The sequence below is a fragment of the Rousettus aegyptiacus genome, unplaced genomic scaffold (assembly GCF_014176215.1).
Source record: "Rousettus aegyptiacus isolate mRouAeg1 unplaced genomic scaffold, mRouAeg1.p scaffold_m13_p_1, whole genome shotgun sequence".
In the NCBI taxonomy this organism is placed as follows: Eukaryota; Metazoa; Chordata; class Mammalia; order Chiroptera; family Pteropodidae; genus Rousettus; species Rousettus aegyptiacus.
The window spans coordinates 164,352,595-164,374,960 of NW_023416284.1; the positions used below are offsets into that span (position 1 = coordinate 164,352,595).

At 36.1% G+C, this 22,366-nt stretch overlaps 1 protein-coding gene across 2 annotated transcripts in view; it reads right to left on the reverse strand.

Moving 5' to 3' along the window:
- MAP3K5 (mitogen-activated protein kinase kinase kinase 5) overlaps positions 1-22,366 on the reverse strand; it is a 167,972-nt gene that overhangs the window by 46,954 nt on the left and 98,652 nt on the right. For both annotated transcript variants that reach the window (XM_016165843.2, XM_016165845.2), the window contains exons 11-14: positions 16,515-16,622; positions 10,900-10,949; positions 8,423-8,518; positions 6,503-6,584 (exon numbers count right to left, since the gene is read on the reverse strand). In XM_016165843.2, coding sequence (XP_016021329.2) covers positions 6,503-6,584; positions 8,423-8,518; positions 10,900-10,949; positions 16,515-16,622 — 336 coding nt within the window. The remainder of the gene's footprint in view (positions 1-6,502; positions 6,585-8,422; positions 8,519-10,899; positions 10,950-16,514; positions 16,623-22,366) is intronic.

Here is a 22,366-nt window from a genome sequence, read left to right on the forward strand (position 1 = left end):
GGTCTAAGTTTCTTCCATGCTGTGCCATCCATGCTGGAAATCTACTAGCCAAGACCCAAGCCAGCAGGAGGCAGTGCAGGAACCATCACCAAAGTAGTTCATCTTTGCCAGTGTGCACCCTCAAAGGAATAGAAACCTATACACTGAACCAGATACTACCACCACCTTACGTTATTATAATGCTCGATAACTTAAAAGAAAAAATTAACTTTCAATAACCTATCTCATTTGATGTTCATAATAAGCCTGTCATAGTAGGGAAGGTCTATGACTAGCTCCAATTTACAAATAATCAGTGATCTTTTCATTTGATCTTTTCCAGTGAAAATATGTCAGAGCTGTGCTTTAAGCCCAGCTCATAAGATTCTAGATTTTGAGTTGTTCTCAATACCAATGCTGTAGGGAAATCCTATAATAGCATAAGAGCTTGTTTCCAAACACCTGTATTTTAAAGGTGTTCCAGCACACTGTCAATATCCACTAGATGGTCATTTGCTTATTTAAGCAGACAGCTGGTCAACCTCTGGTGGTTATCTGAGACTCCATTCTTTCTCTTGCTTCCCATATCAAATTGATTGCCAAATGCTGTCAGGTTTATCTTTGCTGTAATTGCTCAGATCAGGCCCTTTTTACTTTTCTTCTGTAGTAATTATACAGACTCTTAAAAAATTTTTTTAATTAAAGTATAGTTAGCATACATCTTATTACTTTCAGATGTATAACACAGTGATTCAACATTTACCTACCTTACGTTGTGATCGCCATGATTAATCTAGTAACCTTCTGTCACTATGCAAAGTTATTACGATATTACTATATTCCCTGTGCTGTACACTACATCCCGTGACTTATTTATTTTAACTAGCCCCCCTTCCTCACCCTCTCTTGTTGCCCTGATCTCCAATTTATTCTCCATTAAGTTGACAGTGAACTTCTCAAACCAAAAGTTTAAGAGTGTGCTTTCCAGTTTCATACCACTGCCTCTGCTTTATTGGCTCCTCACTACTTTCAGGATCAAATCCAAATTCCTTAATACAGCATAAAAACTCTTCAGGATCTTACTGTATCCAAGCTTCTCTCATCAATCTCCTCCAAAAACTCTCAGCAAGGTTCCCAAGATCATTGTGCCTTTATACACATTGTGCTTTCTACCTGGGTAATTCTGCCTTATCCTTCAAAACCAAACTTCAGGAAGCTTTCCTGAATCACCCACCTGACCCTCAAAGTCCAGGTTACGTTCTGGTCTGATGTGCTTCCAGGGCCACCTGCACTCACTCTCCCATGTATTTATCGCTCTTGTCCAGTCTGTTTTCCAGTCTGGACTCTGATCTCTTTGAGAACTAAGACTTTATCTTTAACTGCTCTATCCCTAGTCTGAGCAATATATGGCTTATAGCAGATGCTTAGTAATTATTTGCTTAATTAGTTAATCATGTTATAGAAAAACTGATCATCTTTTTTTCAATCAGGTGCCAAAACAAGACATTTAAAATCAGTATCGGTTTACTTTTGGTTTAAAGAAATTTTGCCATAGAGATATTTATACAGCACAGTGAGGAATACACAAGCCTTGATGAAGCTGCTTGAGTTTGTTTCCCCCAGGAATCTAACACATCCAAAGACTATTCTTTTTTAAAAGATATTTATTAGGTATGGAAGTTGATTTCTGTTAGAAGTAGTCATAGTAAAAACCAAAAGGACTTTTTGTAAGACAAACATGATTGAAAACCATTCCAATGAGTAACTGCTGCTTGGTTTCTTTTTATCTCTTCTTTCAATTCTTAGAAGACAGAGATATAAATTAAAAAGGCAGGTTTGAGGAGACTGGCCTGGACTGTAAGGGCATAGAATTATCCATGTGATAGCCAGAAAAAGTACAACAGAGCTGGGCCAATGAAAGACAAGGTATGTGAAATGATAAGTATGGAGAAAAAGAGGAGTAGGGAAAGGAGTGTTTTAAAAAATAAAAGGTAAGATTATACTGCTAATATATTTTGCATTCTATTTCTATGGAAATAGGCTAGGAATTCAGGTTGTTGCTAAGGGAAACGATTGCATTTTGAAGCAATGATGACAATACTGCTAGAATCATCCCTCTATTGTTGTCTGCTCAGAAAAATCTAAACTGGTACTGGAAAGAAAGTCAGAGGAGAAAGACGATACTGACAAGGCCAAATGACAAAGTGGTGATTTATTTAGTCCTTGCACTGTCGAGGGACTGATGGTAAAACAACCACCTTCCAGAAATCTATGCACTTCTCTCTGTATTTAATTATAGTAGGTGAGTGATCGCCTCGAAGACCCAAAAAATAGCTTTGTTACTTTTCAGTCTGAATTGCCTTCCTAATATACAAATGTGAAAAACATTAACTATTAATAACATTAATAGTATGCTAAAAATGCTGCAGGTATAAATATATAGCTTGACTGATCTCTCCTCACTCAGATCTTTACTCAAATATCACCTTCTCAACAAGTCTTCCCTGACTTCCTCATCCAAAATTGCACATCCCATTAAACTGTAACTTCCTAATTCCTTCCTGGCTTTATTTTTCTCCTTAACAATGATCATTATCAAACACACTACAAATCTTACTTATTAGAATGTAAGCTCAATGAGTGCAGGGATTTTCCTCTATGTTGTTCTCTGCTGTATCTCTAGCACCTAGAATTACTGCCTACTACACAGTAGGTGTCCAATAAAAATTTGTTGAGTGAACTGATGAGATCCACTTGGACCCACAAATGTGATATGAAGATTATTTTAAACTGAATAAAAATATCAAAATAAATAGTAGCTGCAGATAAAACCTTATCTAAACTTCTCTTGTTGACTTAAGCAAAGCCTCTTGAAAATACAGCTGCCATATCCCCTCTCTGGGAAGTTCAGGCCCACTCCTACCTGGATGAGAAATTACATAAACAAACTCTTTACAGAACCATACCTTCCATTGTTTCTCACCATGTGCTTTCCCTTGAAGTCCTAACTATTAATGACCCTTCTTATTAAGATAAATTCTTAACTCTAGCTGTTTAAAAGCCACTTCTTCCTTTGCTCCTATGTACACGAACCAGCTTTGTCTTTTTTCTTGTCAATCTGTCTTTTGTCAGTTAATTTGCAGGCCCCCAATCACTAAAATCAAGTTAGTAGAGGAAAAAGTCTTTTTTCCTTCCAACGGAATGAATGACTGAGGAACAAAATTGATACTCATATCATACAATTCTGTATGTGATATATTTTCTTAGTGCGGTTGGTAACTGTGGATATTGAGCTTCAGATCTGAACAGAAATAGAAATAGGATGCTAAAGAAAAACCAATGTGATGATTCCGAATTGATTTAAATGAATTCTAAATTGATTTAAATGAATTCCAAACCATAATTTACTATTTGTGAGGCAAATCATCAGAAAAGAAAATGGTAAGAAAGTGACAGATGTTTGAGTCAAAGGAAAACCTTCACTTTGGCCCCACTCCATCTAAGGGGTCAGCTTTTTATGCACACTGGAAACTATGTATAAACATGTGCGCAAGGCCAGCTGCTATGACAGCCTCAGGCTTGTGTCAATCATATGTCCATTTTGATAAAACAGTGAGGTGCAGATTCATAAAAGAAAAAGAAGGATGTTGGGGAAAAGGGAGGGAAGAAGAGCCAGGGAGAGAGAGAAAGGGGGAAGGAAAGGTGGACTGATGTGAGGGGAGAATGTATGTATGTTTTGGGGAGAGGAGTGAAGTAGGAGACACAGCGTATTTTGTATTGAGCGCTAAAAGTATTTCGGTAATTTGCATGGTTCTTTTTTAAAGGAAAGAAAAAAAGAAGTAAAAACAATGGTTTGATAATGGTATTCATTCTTTCACTGACTTAACACTGATGAAATAACCTTTAAGCCAGTTTCCTAGCATTTACTCTGTCCCTTCAAATCCATATCCCCCTCTTCCCAATTTGATATACTGTTTAAACAATTCTGGTTTTGTCACTCTCCAGCTTCAAACCCTTCTAAGTCTTCTGACTGTACTCCCTGGACTCCTGGCACCAATGGAGACTATGTGATTAAGAGAAATAGAGCCACAGTCCAGCCTTTGGATGTTAACAGCCTGGTGTACGATATCAAATTACAATGCAACAAGAAGAGCTACGGCACAGGAGTAGGCAAACATGTTGTGAGGGCAGAGCAAAGTGAGAAGGAGTGTTCAGAAGTAATCCAAAAAAAAAAAAAAAATGATATAAGTTGGATCTCAAAAAATTAGGATGCAGTCACCAAGTGAGACAGAGCAGGAAAAGCATGAAGAGTTAGGCATCTGCATGTCGAGTTCAGGAGCAAGAAAAGCTTAGCCATCTGGAAAATGGAAAGGAGTTTGGCATTGCTGGATTGCAGGGGGCAAAGGAAAGGGTAAGTTACAGCCAGACTGAAGAACATTGTATAGTGTCAAAAGTAGCATCAAAGAGTTTTAATTAGGGCAGTCACAGGATTAAACCCACATGAGAGATCTGTCTGATGACAGTGTATTGACAGCAGGAGAGAGATCGCAACACATGGGAGATGATGAAGACCTGAGATGGTGGAGTGACAGAAAGAATGAAATGAAGGGGCTGGAGGAAAGACTGGTGTGAGGATGAGAGAGGCTGGAGCAGAGGTTTCTTAAGGTGTCTGGCTTGGGTTACTGGGTAGATGCCCTTGCTCTTAGTGGAATATGAAAGGCAGGGAGAACAAAAATAAGGACTACAGTTGATAAGTGTTAGAATCCTTATGATTAACTGCAATAAACTGTTCTATAGGAGTTTAACATAAACTTATTAACACATTAAATTACTTAAGGTATGTTTTCATAACCCTTCCATGTCAAAATGCAGCCTTGAGTAAGAAAACAGGGCTTTTAAGTCAAAAGAAAAATAAAAAAGTCCTCTGAAAGTGGTACTGAGCTATATTTGAAAAACCTCATATAGTCTGTACAAATCTTGAAAATTATAAAACTTGAGCTGGGAAAGGACACTGAAGATCTTCTTGTTCAACTCTCATTAAAGGAATGAAATCATCTTAGTCCAGAGGGAGTATGAACTTTTGTCCAAAGTTACAAAACTGGCTGTTGGCAAAGTTAAATCAGAATCCGAGGCTCCTGACCCTGGTGTGGGGATCTCGCTGGAGCCAGAAATGACCAGTTAGAAGGGGCTTCTCACTATGACCCAAAGGAGGCTGAATCCCTCTCACAATTGTATTGCTTCAAAGAAATCTTACTCTTCAAATCAGAAAGAAAAGCAATCTTAACATGAGCTTTCAGGAAGAAGTTTTGCAAAGACCAAAATGTCTAAAGATTAGCTTCAAATTTGTAGTTTATAGAACGGCATTAATACCTAATGTGTGCCAAATGTTGACGCCATCCTAAATGAAGTTAAAAACATTACAGAGCATCTGACCTTTCAAACATTTTGATTTTGTTTTGGGCCAAGGTAACTAAATGCTTCAGGAATAAATGATACTTGTATTGAAGTAATTTTAATTCTCTCTCAAATTAAGGTAAAGATCAGAAAATAATTATTCTGCATAGAAATCTTAGTCACTGAAGTAATCCTTGTTGTTTACACTGTAAGGAATAGGAAGTAGAGGAATTATTTTTGGTATATCATTCATAGCCTGAAGTTTGAGTTCAGTTTGTGGTAATGAAATTGAAGGACTCCTTTTAATTAAATATTTAGAATACTAAAAAAATAATTTTAATTAAGAATGTTGAAAATATCTAAGAATGTAACCAAAGATATAATGAAATTATAAATTATGCAAAATATGTTAAGGTTATTTAATAACTCATATTATAAAAGTGCTCTGGTTACAAAGGGATATTCAATGAGAGGGAAATCCAAGATGGATCTCATCTTCACAGCCCAGAAATAACTGTATCCATTCATTAATGGTAATGCTAACAGGATATCCATGGGAAAAAAAATGCCAGCAGTATCTCTAGCTGTGGCATTATGGAAAACTAAGCCAAATACTTAAAACGTGTACGCTTGACTTCACTGTACAGAGTATCTAATCCACTGGGGATACTGTAGAAGCCATTCTACAACATAGATTTTAAATTATTCTGATAACATGCAAAGGACAGAAGTGTAAGAATGTTCTTCTAACACTAAAATAACGGTATCCCTGCACTTCCTTGAGAAGGGGAGTTGGGAGCACTTTGATGAATGAGAGCACTATCACATAGCTGCTTCTTGTGAGGTCAATAGATTTATTAAAATGCTCTGGATAGTTCTTGGAAGAAACCTGAGCATTCCCCTCCTAGCATGGTTTGGTTGGCGAGTGCTGCCAGTGCTTGCGGGAGAATTGTCTGCAATGTAACATAAAGGCAAAGTTTACAGACTCTGGCTAAGCCCCCAACCCTCACCACCACTCACATACCTCCTCCTCCCCCACACACATCCTTCCTTCTCTAAAAACTCTTCATTTTTAAAAAACAGCTAGAGAGAAACTTTGTAAAATGAACATGAAGATCTAAATGATTACCTCCAGGGAGTCATTTTCACAGTCTCCTTCCTCTGGGCCTCTCCCCTTCTCCTCTGTAATGGTGTTCACCATTTCGAAAAACCTACGATGCAAGTTGGTATGTGGTCACTCAATACACAAAACATTAAATATAAACAAGTATGTTACAAAGTGATATCAGAGCCCAAATCTGGGAGCCAAAAGAATCAGGTAATAAACTATCAGTATCAGTGCAAAAAACATGATTTTTCAAAATGAAAACATAAGTTGGTAAGATTTCCCAGACATTTATGACCTATTGCTTCATTTCAAGTAATAACAACAAAATACAGCATAAAATTAGAATAGTGAAGCTAGACAAGGTCATAGCAACATTAAGAATGTGGACTTGGATATCAGACCAAAATTGTTAGTATTTGTGTGATTTGGGGCAAGCTCCTCCACCCTCCGAGGCTCACCCTTTAATAATAAAATGGAGAATATACTCATCTGTCTCACAGGCTGTTGTAAAGATGACTTTAGGTAACACTTGTAAAGTGCTTTGCACAGTGTACTCATTAAATATTAACTATTATTGTTTTGCTGCTGTTGGTATTATTACTTAAAATGGGACATAACAGAAATAACTGTTTTCTACAATAGTGTCTCTAAATTCTGATATAGTGCTGGCCACTACAACATTTGATCTTGGGGACTAAATCTGCCTGAGCACTTCAATATCATATAAATGAGGTCCCATAAATATAGTTTGTGAAATGCTGATGTGAACCAAGAATAGCTGGCTTATATGTTTGTGACAAGCCACCTCCCTTTTGGTGACAAACATTTCCTTCAGCAACTCTTCTTATAAAGTGTTTTTCCTGGAGACCATTTCAGAGCCAAGGAAAATAATATGGCAAGAAACAAATCTGTCCCCTGTAACACTTGCTACGTCTATCCATTCAGAGGGAATGCTAATAGTTTCCAGTCATAAAGTAAGGAAGGACTATAAATAGGGGCTGATGCCCTCACAGGCAGGTGATGCTGTGCACTGCCAGCCCAAGGGAAGAGCAGATTACGGTGCAACAAGAAAAGTTTACTACCACAATGCAGAACCTTTCTTGTATCCCTGTACCTATGAGATAATAGAAAATACATATTGGTCTCTGCCCTCTGTTCCTGGCACAGAGCTCCCAAAACTCTTGAATTTTCTAAGTGATAAGAATACTAGAAGGATCTCTTGTTCTAATATTTGGTCTCTGACCCCATCTTTGACACAGGGCTCCTAAAACCTTTGTAAGTTCGTAAGTGATAAGAGAACAAGAAACATCTTTTGTTCTAATGAGCTGATGCTGGGCGGGCTGCTTGATGAAAAGTATGAACTTTTCAGCCTCACTCCCACCCATCCATAGGGGGAAAGGAGCTAAAAAAAATAAAAAAAAATAACTGATCATGCCTATGTGATGAAGCCTCCATTAAACCCCAACAGTGCAGGGTTTAGGAAGAATCCAGGCTGGCAAAAACATTCACACCAACTCCATGGGGACAGATGCGCCTCCATTTTAGGACCATTCTGGACCTTGCCCTATGTATCTCTTCATCTAGCTGTTGTTCATCTATATCCTTTATCATATCTTTTAAATAACTGGTAAATTGTGATTATATATTATAATAAGTGAGCACTTTAAAAATGAGAAATAATATTTGGCAATTAACTGGTAAGTCTTGGTTAATGTTTTGTCTGTGGAAAAATAAATTGACTAAGAAAAAGCTGATTAATTTTAGGGAGCCCTCAAAATTTTCTGTTAAACATACCACATAATTATAAAATACTAGCACAAATGAAATTTACATAGTCATATAGCCATGAATTCTTTACAGGAGCTACACATCCACTCATTAATTATAAAAAATAATCAGGTAAGAATAGTCTTTTTCACACAAAAAATGAATAATACGTACTTTTTACAGTGAAGTTCTGTGCAGAAATAGATTTGGAAATCATCAGAATTGTGAAGCACATAAAGAAAACAGCACCGTTCTTCAAATTTAGAAATACTAAAACAAACAAAAGTAATTTTTCAGAAAAATCCCAATACTTTCATGCACTTTTATGAAAAATACTTTTTATGTTGTCCCAATTATGAAATCTATGTTGTTTATGACAAAAAGTTAAAAATAGTACTTCGAAAAATAATATTCCCTGTACCACAATACTAAAATCATTTAACATTCTGAGAATTGTCTTTCTACTTCTATCTGTACATTGAGCTGCTGTGGGTGGTGTAGGCACACACAAGCTACAGATCCCTCCAATGGCATGGGAAAGGTGTCCTGCCTTCTACAGCACTGAACTGTGTGCTCTGAGCAAAAGCCTAAGTATCAACTGGCTGGCTGACCTTGGTGATTCTGGTTCTCTGAGATCTGTAAAACCACAAAATGTTTCCAAAGCTAGGAAGGTAGTGTGTGGAGGCAGTAAAGGCACCTCATTAATTGTAGAGATTTTAGAGGAATGAAGCAATATGGAACATCACTTGTTTTGAACTCAGCAAGTGGTTTACTTTATAGCAATTAAAACAATTTTGAGATTACCAATCAGGACATGCTATTTTATGCCAAAGGTTGGCAAATATATCCTGTAATGGGCCAGAGATTATTTCCTGCTTTGCAGGACAAATTACTCAATTTTGCTGTTGGAGCAGCCTTAGAGAATATACAAATGAATATGGCTGAATTCCAATAAAACTTTATTTACAAAAACTGGCAGCAGGCCATATTTGACCAGTGGGTTACCAATCCCTATTTTAAGCCTTTATATCCGCTCTTTCTTCAATTTGGAAAGCACATTATTTATGACTTTTTAAAGAAATTCTACTCATTTAAGGCCCAGCTTAGGTTTTACTTCCTTCCCTACTTCTACCTGAAATAGAAAGACTTCCTTTTGAACCTGTTCTTTAAGCAGAGTTCTATCATTGCTCATCTCACACTGTATTTCTATTAGTTGTTAAATGTTTATTCTCTTGCTGGACTTAAGAGTTCTTTGAGAGCAGAGTTCAAGTCCTAGTCATTTTTGTATCCTTAGTAGAACAGGACTCAACATTTGACACACAGCTAGTGCTCAATAAATGCCCACTGACTGAACTAGAAAAGTTCTGAGATGATTGATGCAAGACCAACTCCTGATTTAGTTGAATTTCCCTCTACAGTTTGTCACCTCTTTCTAGACGAGAAAGCCAAGAAAGGTTAGCTCTTTGAAGCCATACACTGGAACTCAAATTTCCCAACATACAAACCAGCAGTGGCCTCATGTAAGCCTTCTATATATATGTTATAAATCACAACAAAGGTTATGTAGTGATGGCATACCTAATGAAAGAAAATTCAATCAATGAAAAATAGATATAATAAAGTGAAATTTATATTTACCATACTGTCCTAAATGGATTGCTTTAAAATGCGGTTATAAATTACAAGTGCTTTACTAATGTTTCAGAAATTAAATATTAAGAGAAAAAAACTTTGAGAGGGTATGTATTGGAAAGATATGAGTCAGTCCATAATCTTGCTTATTTCTATTCAGATCATTCAAAGGTAACAGGTGGTTTTACCTGGCAAACTCTAATTATCAGTGACTCAGACAGCTTTACCAGTTCATGTTCCAACAAAGCCAATTACTATTATGCCGAAAGTAACAGGGTATTATTGTATAACTGGCCTTCATTTCCCCTGTCATTTCTATTATGTGAGGATAAAGAGTAAACACAACTAATTCGGTTTAAAATTTGCAAGAGTTGGTCTAGCATAAGTTTCTATAAAACAAGTATTTAAATATTTAATTGGTGTCTTGATTCTGAAAAAGTCTCATTTCTAAATCCCAGGAAATGGCATTTCCTGAGCCCAGGGTATTAGAATGGCAATGTTAGAACCAAACCAAACTGAAGTGAGTCATTCTACTCTCAGAACACTTAATTAACGGTGACCTCAGGAAGGTTTTTAAAAAATTAATTCCCTATACTCTCGCCAAATTAACATTAACTACAGGACATAATCTGGTAGAAGTGTATTTTGGAGCTATCTAAGGAGATAATAGTTCCTAGTATACCAAAAGATCTGTAACATAAACCGACTGCTCAATCATCTAGTGAAAACCTCACATAGCCCACTTTTATCTATACTTTGATTCTGTTCCACAGTTCGTATCTACCCCTTACTCATCATATTTTAAGTGAGACGAGTACAGAATCAGTTCAATTAACAGTGAAAGTTTGTTGCAGATCTTTTTATAACAGAAATAGTGAGACTAAAGAAGTTCAGCATTTTCATCAACAGGATTCTTGAAATTCTTTATGTTTTTAAATCATGACTAAACATCCTATCTAAGACATTCATAATCTAGAAAAATGTCTTCTAAGAAAACAAAATGTTCCAAGGAAACTTACCTCACTCCCCTGACAGAAGAAGCACTAAAATTCCACTCATGTATACCTTTCTGGAACATAGGGAGAGAACCACAAAAAATGTTTGGTCATCCAAATAATAACATAACAATAATTGTTTTACATTTTTAAATAATATACACAGCGTAATTTTTCCTAGTGTATAACATTTTTCATGAGCAAATTATCTGGATGGAAACTGCATTCATTCTCAAGCCACAAGGATGATTATTATGTAATAATTTCTGAACTTCAATAAAACAGCTCCAAGAGAGCCTAGCAGAATTCGTAACATTATCTCCTAAAATTTTATTTTTGGCAGATTAATGTAATAACTGTTGTTAAAGCAAACAAAAAACCTAGTGATCAAGGTAATTCAATTATTATAGTCAAGCAATATTCTTTTCTGAAAAGCAATTTGAATATCTGCAAGGTTTAAATTATTTCTGAATTATATTTAAATTTTTTAAACTAAATGGGTGGTTCTATTTCCTCAGAAAATAATACATAACAGCTGTGGCTCTGAGGTGGCCCAAAGCTCTCCTTTTAGCCAAAGAAACTCAAAAACCTACAATTTATATTCACGGCACCTAGGTTTTTGCTAGGACCACACAACTTAAAAATAGACCCTGTCATGAATGAAGTAGATTTACTAAAAAAACTAGTTTCAGTGCACATTAGTCAGGTCATGGGATGGGACCTGAATTACCAGAGCAAATGTTGCTGTGCATGACGCCCAGGGAAGACAGAGACCACAGAAAGTTGCTCACAGAATGTGGTTCTCTTAACCAGAGTGCAGAGGGAGTTAAATTAAAATAGCAGCCCGCAGCTTCAGCTGGTAATTTGAAAATTGCTTCTAAATCCTGCTGGCCTCAGGTGACCTTCTAAATATGTGTAACCCAGAAGCTGCAGCTGTTGACCTGCACACTACTCACACACAGTGCGGTCTTATCCCAGGATCAGGAGGTGGGAGTTGAGAGCAGAGATGGTAGGGCAACGTGTGAACCTTCAACCTAACACAGTAACTGGCAAATACCAATAAGACAGCACTGGTACAGTCTATCTTCCATCAGCCCTGTTCTGGAAGCAGCCAAGGAAATATTTCCCAGATTGATTAGCCTGGTTTTGTAGGACAGGAGTAAAACCTTTCCAGAATGTTAGGTTCCTGAAAAGTTGCAAGTACTGCCAGGGAACATTCCATTTCAGTAGTAAAAAGCCTAGGGCCTGAGATGAAGTGATCTGGAATAAGGCTTCTTTCCCCAACTCCCTGCTAGCGGACTCGCCACATGGAGGCACTGGTGAGCTACAAAGCCAACAGGTGAGGTAAAGGCTTCTGGTGCCTGCCTGGGAACCAGAGGGAAAGGGACAGCCAGAGGCAGAGCTGGAGTGATAATTAACCTTAATAAGCCTCAAACCAACATTCAACTAATTTAATCAAGCTCACGTACCATTTTCTAGGAACTGGTTAACCTCAGATTCTGTGCCTCAGCTAAAGCAAGAATAGGAACTAGTAGTTAATATTGAGCTAAGGTGGAAAGAGTTGCACTGTGGTAGACACTGTTAGTTCCCTAGGCAACGGCCATTCCCTTCCTTCTTTACTAACAAAAATAAATTTTGTTCAGGTTCAGGTGGTAATGCTTAGGGACAGTGAAACTGATTAGTCTAAATCAGCCATGGAATTGGTTTAGGCATGGTCACAATGGCACAAGAGTGATGCAACTTTTTAATAAAAGAAATGACCTCACCCTCCTCCTCTGGGTGCTGTCTGTGTGAAGTGATGTTTGGAGCAGCTACTTAGATCATGAGTGAAAAACTAAATGCATATAGAGAAGCCAACTTAGAATTCTGACACTGTTAAGCCATTGAAATCACCGCCAGAAAAACCCCACCTCAGAAGTTCTTGTAACATGAGATAACATTCATTATTATTTAAGCCACTTTTAGTTGGGAGTTTTGTAGCTAAAAGCATCCTTGATGGTTGAGAGCATCATATCATTAAAATCTAGAGTCCAAGGTAAACATATTCCCTTCATAAATTTCCTGGGTCTTCTCTGAATAGCCATTAGCACTTAGCACTCCACTGGGTCCCTACTGCCTGCTACCTTTGCCTGAGAAGCCACCAGATAGGCCAAAAGTGCTTAAACTTCAAAACTAAAATAAGGGAATTCTAAATAACAACATTTAAAATATCTTGCAAAAAACCTCTGATCCTCAATCTAGGTTTTTCTTTCATGTGCACAAACAGATTTTCTTCAAGTACTAACTTTAAACAGTAACCATTTACTGAACAAAGGGAGAACTGTTAAAAGATTGGAATTTCAATTAATTTTGCCTGAATACAGAATAACCCTCTTAGAGTCCCTGAACTCCTGGGAATTGGTTTAATAATCTTAAGTTTTGAAAGTTGCAATATGTATACTAGCTCATATAACTCTTCATTCCACATTTAGAATGAAAATACCCAGGGAGGGAATGAGTAAAGAAATAAATATGGTAGATGAAAAGCAACACTCTGTTATTCTACTTTTAGAAAAAAATAATTTTTAACTTTCTATGACAAAAACAGTCCATTTCCTGTTTAAATAAGATGTATTAAAGCTGTTGCTTATCTATAAATTATAATTATTACAGCTGCTTTAAACTAACATAATAATGACAAAGTGATCTTATTTTTATTACTTATCCTCACTCCAATTGTACAACTTCTATTTTTAAAAATAACGAAAATGGCAATGGTAATGACTAAACTATGGATAGAACCAGGGTTTGCAGAGAGATTGACAAATTCAAAATGGAAACTAATTGATTTAAGATGGCTTAAATTTTGAACAGGGAGAATTTTTAGCACTAAAGGTAATAGGGCATGGGGATAATGCAAATGTAGAAATTCTTCCTGATCAAAAATGGTAATAAAGGACAATTCACAGAAAAATCTGTAATCCTTCTTAATGTACTCATTTATAGCGTAACATATTTATTTCTTAGCATAATATAAAAATTGTCTCTACAATTGTCAGAAAACAGAATCAATACAAGGCTAACTTTATTGAATAAAGAACCTCCAGAAAAAAAAGTAATGACAACAAGCTAGAAATAGTACTCATTTTCCAAAAATCTATGGCTTACTTTCTGTTCTTTTTCTGTCTTCCAAATACTTCTGGCTCTTTACTCATTTTCCAGGACCTGCTAATTGCTAATTCCTTTGGCCCCATTTTGCTTACAAGTGTCCTTGGATAACCTTGCTCTTTCCAATTCAGCCTTTGAAAACTCTCCTTTCCCACATAATTATATTCATCTCTCCTAACCTTTTAATTTTTGTAGTTTCAACTGAGTGACTATTCCATTTCTGCTTGAGAACATGTATGCATGCACTTTAAAATAATGTAAATAAAACACTGTGTACTTTAAAACAATGTTAACAACATGTAAATAGTTTTATTAGTTACTAATTTTGTCTCTGGACAATTCCACTTGGACTCATGCCATTGTGCCAGCTGTAGATCAGATGTTCCAATGATCCCTTCCTTGGGTTTGATTAATTTGCTAGCACAGACTACAGAACTCAGGAAAACATTTTATTTACTAGATTATCAGATTATTATGAAAGGATTTATCAAGAACATCCAGATCAAAGAGATGTATAGGACAAGGTATGTGAGAGGGGCTTGGAGCTTCCATGCCCTCTCCAGGAGCACATTCTGCCAGCATCTCCATGTGTTCACCAACCTGGAAGCTCTCTGAACCCCATCCTTATGGGGTTTTACAGAGGCTTCATTACACAGGCATGATCAATCAGATCACTGGCCATTGGTGAGTGATTCAACCTCCAGCCCCTCTTTCCTCTCCAAAGTCAGAGGGTAGAACTGAAAGTTCTAATCCTTGAATTACAGGGTTGGTTCCCCAACAACCAGGCCCTAGTCCCAGGTGTGTCCAAAAGTCACCTTGTTCACATAGCAAAGACAACTTTTGGACTTCAGCTGAGGAAATTCCAAATGTTTTAGGAGCTCAGTGCCAGAAATGGGGACTAAGATCAAATATATATTTCTTACTATAAATCACAATATCACAGTTCCCTAATGTAACATGAACAACCTCTCAAATGACTGCTGCCATGTCATCTAGTAAGCTCAAAAGGGTTAAATTCTGGGGCTCCAATTTTAGGGCTTAGTCCATGTGTGCTGCTGTGATTTTATTATTGTTATTGTTACTGTTGTTAAATATATCGGGCATTTTTTTATGCCAGTCTCTGGTGTAATACACTCAACCTACATTATTTTATTTAATGTTCAAACAACCCCTTGAAGTTGATATTATTATTATCCCCTTCTTCAGCTTGGAGAAGTCATGTTGCCCAAGGGCAGTGAAAGGATTTGAACCCAGATCTGTTGACTCCAAGCCCGTATTTTAAAAAACTGTGACCCTATACTCCCAAGTAGACTTCCTGATTCCCTTTTCTGCTTAATTTTCCCCTTTTCACCATTGTATGTTTCCCTGCACAAAAGGTAAGCATCATGAGAGAAGGAATTTTGCTTATTTCGTACATATCTCTTTTTCTTAGCTTAATAGTGCCTGGTTGTGCCTGCCACAAAGTGCTCAATAAATATTTGTTTAGTGTATGAATATTTAAGAAAAATTTTAGGTATTTTGGAAAACCATTATAAAGAAACCCCACAAACCTACCCTGCCACAAGACTTCTCATATGTCCGTGGTTTATCCTATGGACTAGAATCAAGTCTTGAAAACTTTCTAATTTTTAAAAATAGTAGGATGATTTGTACATATATTAAAAGTGAAAACGTATAGAAATGGAAAAGGTTATCCAAACCACTGTTATGAGTAGAAATGAGAGTGTTTAAGAACTTTTTGAAAACCAATAGCAGCATAGCTCACATCATTTTGAGCTCACCACAGGGAGTCAGTGGCTAAACTGAGATTTTGTAGCTACTTAGGTCAGCGGTTCCCAACCTTTTTGGCATCAGAGACCAGCACTCCTATGAGAATCTAATGCCTGACGATCTGAGGTGGGGCTGAGGCAGTGATGCTAGCGCTGGGAAGGGGCTGCGAATATAGATGAAGCTTTGCTCACTTGCCTGCCACTCACCTCCTGTTGTGCAGCCCGGTTCCTAACGGGCCATGGACTGGTACTAGTCCATAGCCTGGGGGTTGGGGACCCCTGACTTAGGTACCCAAACTGCTGAGATATAATGGTAACTACAATGGAACCAGTACAGGACTATAGTGTTATTCTGACACGCTTCTTAGAATTAAGACATGCATTTTTTAATCATTTATTTTAAAATATATGATTCTTTAGATCATAATTTAGTTTATAACATGCATTTACAAAACAAAGAACTATTCCAATTTTCAGTGCACTTTAGATAGTTATGTCATCTATAATAAAAATCCAAATAGTTGTTATATTTAATTAAATAAATGACATCTATAACCAAAATTTAACAAATTTTATATTACAGAATGTATTTATGCCAAGATAAATACACAGTCAAGCTATTTCTTCTTAACTAATGCAGATCTTTACTGGAATATGTAAATGCTGAAAGGGTATAAAGTCCTTCACTATTAATGCTCTTATCTTAATAATTGCACAATTTACCATGTCATCAGGAAGCACATGCCAAATAGATATTGTCTTTTCCTCGACTTCATTGTTGATAGATAAATATGAAGGCTGATAGATTTTGGTTGGCTCTAATATTAAGACCTTGAAAACATAAAACAAAGAAACTAAGATTAGTGACTCAAGATATAAACCATTTAGAGCTGATATAATGACACAACAATGATTATCAAATGGGGCTCTGAGTCCAATGCTGGAGTAAAACCATTTAAAATTCTGACTACTTCCATTTCTGTGAATCCTTTGAGCACAGCATTGTATTATACAATTATTGTAACTTCCAATAATACATCACTTTTGCTAATGAAACTGGAAATAAATTTTTTGAAGTCTATATATTGGTTTGGCTATTCCCAAGGAATCTACTGACAGTACTTTTTCAAAAGCTTTTATTTTATCATACAATACACACTCTATTTCTATAAATATAAATGTGTCAAAGAAAGGCAGAAAAGTGGTAAAACAAATAATTCTGTACGAACAAAGGAAAAGATTCCATATATAGAATGTCAATACTTTAGGTTTTCTGCGCCACACTTTATCATAAAGATGTAGTAGTGCGATTTTCATACCCATGTAACTGGAATGAGAAATGATTTTGGTTAGTACTGAAAAAGTTTTATATATAAACCAAAGAAATAGACATAGCTGTATGAAATAATAAAAATGTTGTTATCTTGCCTTCACGATAGAACTAGTATTTTCAATAATAATGTATTTAGCCTTGTGAAAGGAAAAGAGATAAATAAAACTTGCTCCTATTTTGGAGATGTATGAGGAGTATATGATAAGTTAGTTGAGAATATCTATCAAAGGACTGCATCATGTATTATATTACTGCTAATATCTCATTTTAGGAAGTTACATAAATTACATCAAGTGAATAAAATATAATTTTAGAAGCAAAATTATACAATTAAAAACCACACATGCTCTGATTTCAAAGGTGCTGCAACTATATTTTGGTACAGATGTTTAAAGGCATCTGCCTAGCTCAAATCTCCTATGTAGACTTAATTAAGAATGTTTAACTAGCAGAGAAACTGGAAGAATTTCTACTTCTCTGTTTAAAATTCAAGGTAATTGTCTTTTAGAAATAATCTTCTCTCAAGCAAGTTTACCAAACAAAAGTGGAGGAAAATCCCTTCAGAAGGCTCCATCAAGTAATTACAGATTCATGATGCATTATAACCTAAAGTTCAGCCTGAACAAGAATCTGGGTTAGAAACTGACTCAGCCACACAGTGAAACCAATGTGTTTATTTTATGATAAACTTCTCACAATGATAAATTTATTTAAGTTAAAGAACTAGAAAAAGGGGATTAGAAAAACAAAATCTTCTTTACTTTAGTATAAAAACTTTTGGTCATGCTCTAGCTATGAAAAGAAAATAGAATATATCAGAAACAAACACAAAGTAAGAGCTCAAAGAGTTCAAATATTCTGATTCAGGTACATTCCTGAATCAGAGGTGTATCAAGGTCTAAATTCCAATCAATAGAGAAGTTAAGAGGTACTGGTTAATAAAAAAAATAAATTTTCAATCTAACCTTTGCAGAAAAAGTGCTCTCATATCTGAGTATCCCAGTGCTTGTGAAATTTAAATGAATAATAGGAAATTAAAAGGTGGGTTTCCAAAAACAGCATCCAAGTCACTGCACTGACAAATAAGAATATACCTTGTTCCCTAATTACATGGCACATTGTTTAACATTAGAAAAGCACAGCACCAGGTTCTCTCTTTTCTTCCTAAATTATGTTTATTGTTGTCTCAGATATTGCCAATAGATATGATCTGAACAATGTGTTCCTATCTTGAGATAGGGAATAAAAACTGGTTGCAATTACTGTCTAACATTTGTTGAGTCCTTTGGTTTACCCTTGAAATGATAAAATCTAAGGAATCAGTAACGTTCCTTTTGGAGGTCACAGAAAAGCTGAGAAAAGACAAGGAAAAGGAGTCAATTTGACAAAACCAGCAAGATTCAACTCATTTGAGACGATACACACATTACTGCTTTTAGTTTGTCTTTAATATTAACACTACAATCAACTGCTAACTTCATGTATATGAAGCAGAAGGAACACAGCAAAGCACATAACCTATAAAGAGTAGACATTAACTAGTTAACCACACTCCAATTCCTCTTGACTGACATTAGGTGATGGGTTGATGGTTTCCTAACTTTTCAGTGTAGAAAAGAAAGAAAATATACAAAGAGAAGTGAGAAAAAAGAATAAATCAAACTGAACCTAAATAATAATAAATAACAGAATCACTCAAATCATTTCCCAAAGAAAATTTCATCTGCTTTCTTTTGCCCAGGTTCACAGTTATTTCTTGGAGGAATGAGAAAGGATATGGTAGTAAGATAAATGGAGACAACCAAATTAAATATTTTCTATTGTAAATCATCCTGGTTTTAGCCAGATCCACTTCAAAAGGCGGATAACGTTATCGCCTCAGTCAAGATCCACTGCAGCCTTCATAAGTGTAACAGAAGATGCTACTCCAAGGACATGATGAGTTACAGTGACTGATCTAGTCACAGGTACTAGAAGCTTGCCTTTCTCTATGCAGTGGAACATGATTTAAGGGAGTGGGCCTGGTGGAAAAGTAAATGAGTGATGCAGGATGGAGAAGACTATAATCAACATCTTAAAAGGCAGCAGCTCATGGGCTCAGTAGACTGTTGCTTTTGGAGAACACAGTCACAAATAGCCAGTCCCTTTAAATTTTCAAGAGGAGCTAAAAATTTAAATTTTTATGTAAACTCTCCTTATTTTTTCACTTGATTCTTTTATAAACCGTATTTTCAGTTAAAATACCCTACTTTTACATCCATTTTGTCTATCTTTTCCTCTTCTTTATCATAGTAATTATAGTTATTTGAAGTCCTTATCTGGTAACTCCAATATGTGAATCACCTCTGGGTCTGCTTCTACTGTCTGTTTTAGCTCTTCATTATCAGCCAATCTTTCCGCTTTCTTAGTATGTCTAGTAATCTTTGATTACATATGAATGACACACTGCAGAGGCTCTGGATTATATCTTTCCAGGAATTCCCACGCCCTCTCCAGCTAGCAGTTAAATTATCAATGTATCATCTTGATCCTATCAAAGCTTAGTTTAATTCTGGCTTTGTTAGGGGAGGTCTGTTTTGGTTTACCCTTACTCCTAGGGCATGAACTTTCTATGTCTCAACTAAGTGCCTGGGTGTTCACCAAGGTCTCATCACTCTAGCTGGTCTATAGGTCCAACATCTTATCCCCACATTGTTTATGCTCTGGAATATCTGTTTAGTTCTCAGTCTTCCAAAAGCTGTTCTCTGCCACTTTTGGTCCTGATCTCCTCAGAGCAAGGCAACTTACCCTGGTAAGGTTTATTTAAGCCACTCAGGTCTCACCCAAAAGCCAAGTTTAGTCAAATACTGGGACTGGCAGTTGTGTTTATTCATAACATGCTTACCCCTTTTCATATTATCTGGGAGTTGCCCTAGGAGTCAAGGGAAATACCCAGGCAGAATCCTAGGTTTCACTCTTCAAAGTTCCTCCTTCTCCAACACCGTGCCCCTCATATTCCAGTTGCCTTAGAATCTCCAAACACTGATCCCTCCCCGTTCTGCCCAACGAGTATGTCCTACTGGGGTTTCATCTCCTTGGGCTGTAGCCAGAAAAATGACCTTGGAAAAACTAGTGGGTAAAAGTGGGATTCCACTCAAGTACCTCCCCTCCAAGTATTGCGGCCCTGTGGTAACTGCTGTTTCATGCTTGCAAACAGTTGTTTTATATATTTTGTCTTAATTTTATACTTATTTATAGCATGCCAATACCATTTACTCCATCATGACCAAGACAGAACGTCCAACTCTATTTTTAAAGAGACAAATTCTTTTTAAAAAATCACTGAGTAGTCTTTTAAACATATGAATTTAATCATATGCACAACCTCACACATAATAAGAGATATACTAATTAAAGCTAACACAATATACATTTTTTCATACTTTTTCATCTATAAGTTTGCAAAAGTACAACTCTAATACAGATTTTTGGAGAAACTTTAGGAAAGCAGTCAGCCTCCTATGCTGACGGAGGGAATGTCAAGTGATACGGTCCCTACAGAGGACGACATGGCAATGTGAATCGGTTCCATTCTGGGAATTTATCCTATAAATATATCTGCATATGTGCAAAATGGCATAGGTACAATGGTGTCTCGTCTTAATTTACATTGTTTTGATTACTCAGTGAGATTAATTACCTCTTCACATGATTTCCACATTTTTCTTTTCCTTTTGCTTATCAATTTGTAGAAACTGGTTTTTTTTTTTTTGCATATTACACAAATTGATTATTTTGCAACATTAGTATTAAATATTCTTTCCTTGTCTAGCATTTAACATGTTTATGGTGTTTTTTACTGAACAAAAATCTGAATTTTTAATGAAGTCACATTGGTCAATGTTTGCCTTTAGAGCTTATAGATTCCTTTCTTGGTTAAGAAAGCCTCTCTAACCTGGAGTATATACCTATATTATCTGGTTTCATTTTTTTTACATTCATATTATGTCACACTAATTCACATTAAACTAATTTAAATTAGCTCAGAATAACTGATATGAGTGGTTTCCTTTCACTGCTAATTTTCTAGTTGATCAAGTCAACAGTCAATTAAATACTTCAGTTCTGTGCCACCACATTTACTAACATCAGCACACCAGCTTAAGGCAAGCTGCCAGCTCACTCTGAGGTAAGTATTTTCCTGGCTGCACATTGTCTAGGCTAGAAAACAAAGTGAATTGCTTTAGTTTAAAAAACTTTTCAACCAAAGAACCTGCTGCATTTAAAGCTTCATCTGGAAGCAAGAGTAAAGAAAGCCTATTAATGCCAACAATCGATTGAATTAAATCAGATGATCCTATCAACAAGATCTAGAAAACAAGATTTTGTAAAAAGAATTGAGAGTAGTCACCACCCCTGAGGATGCAAGATTGAGGCTAAGAGCTCAGAGAGATTCATGGCATCACTTTGATGTGGGATAAGATCTCTGCACACAGTGAGTGGCCAGAAATTCTTGTTTTGGATGCTAATGCTATATCACTTGAGATAGCATTCTGAGAACTATCAGGATCAGGATGGCACCAGCTGAGAAGATGAGCAATATATTTTTTAAAGTGTGTGTATATGGGTGTCTATTACACATTTAAATATATGTGTGTGTGTGTGTGTGTGTGTGTGTGTGTGTGTGTGTATATATATATATATATATATATATAGTTTCACAGAAACCAGCTAAAATGAGTTGCAGACCAGAACCTACGAGTCATTTCCAATGATCTAAAGCACTGCAAAAAGTGATTATAGATACTACATCTAACTCTGACTCACGTGGGTAATGAGTGGTAGTGATGGAATAACAACACAGGTGAGCCTGACACCTATCACCAAATTAATGGCGATGATATTGATGACAATGTCAACAAAACTGTAATGTGAATTAATGGCACCCATCTGTCTGACCTGTAGAGATGTCTTGACTTACTGAACTAACTAAGAGACGATATTTTCTTGAGAAAGCGTACTTTACAACTTATGAAAAGAAACCACCAAGTGCAATGGCAAAACATAAAAACATATATAATTTCTCTGATTTTGATAAGTTGTTTTATAAAGCAAGCTAAAGCAAACGAATATGCAGAAAATAAATGTATTAACCATATTACCATTGTTTTAGGGCATGAAAATCAGCACACTAGTACTGTTAACAATCACAGTGTAAAACATTTTTTAAATAAAAGAAACAAAATAGAACTATACTTTAAAG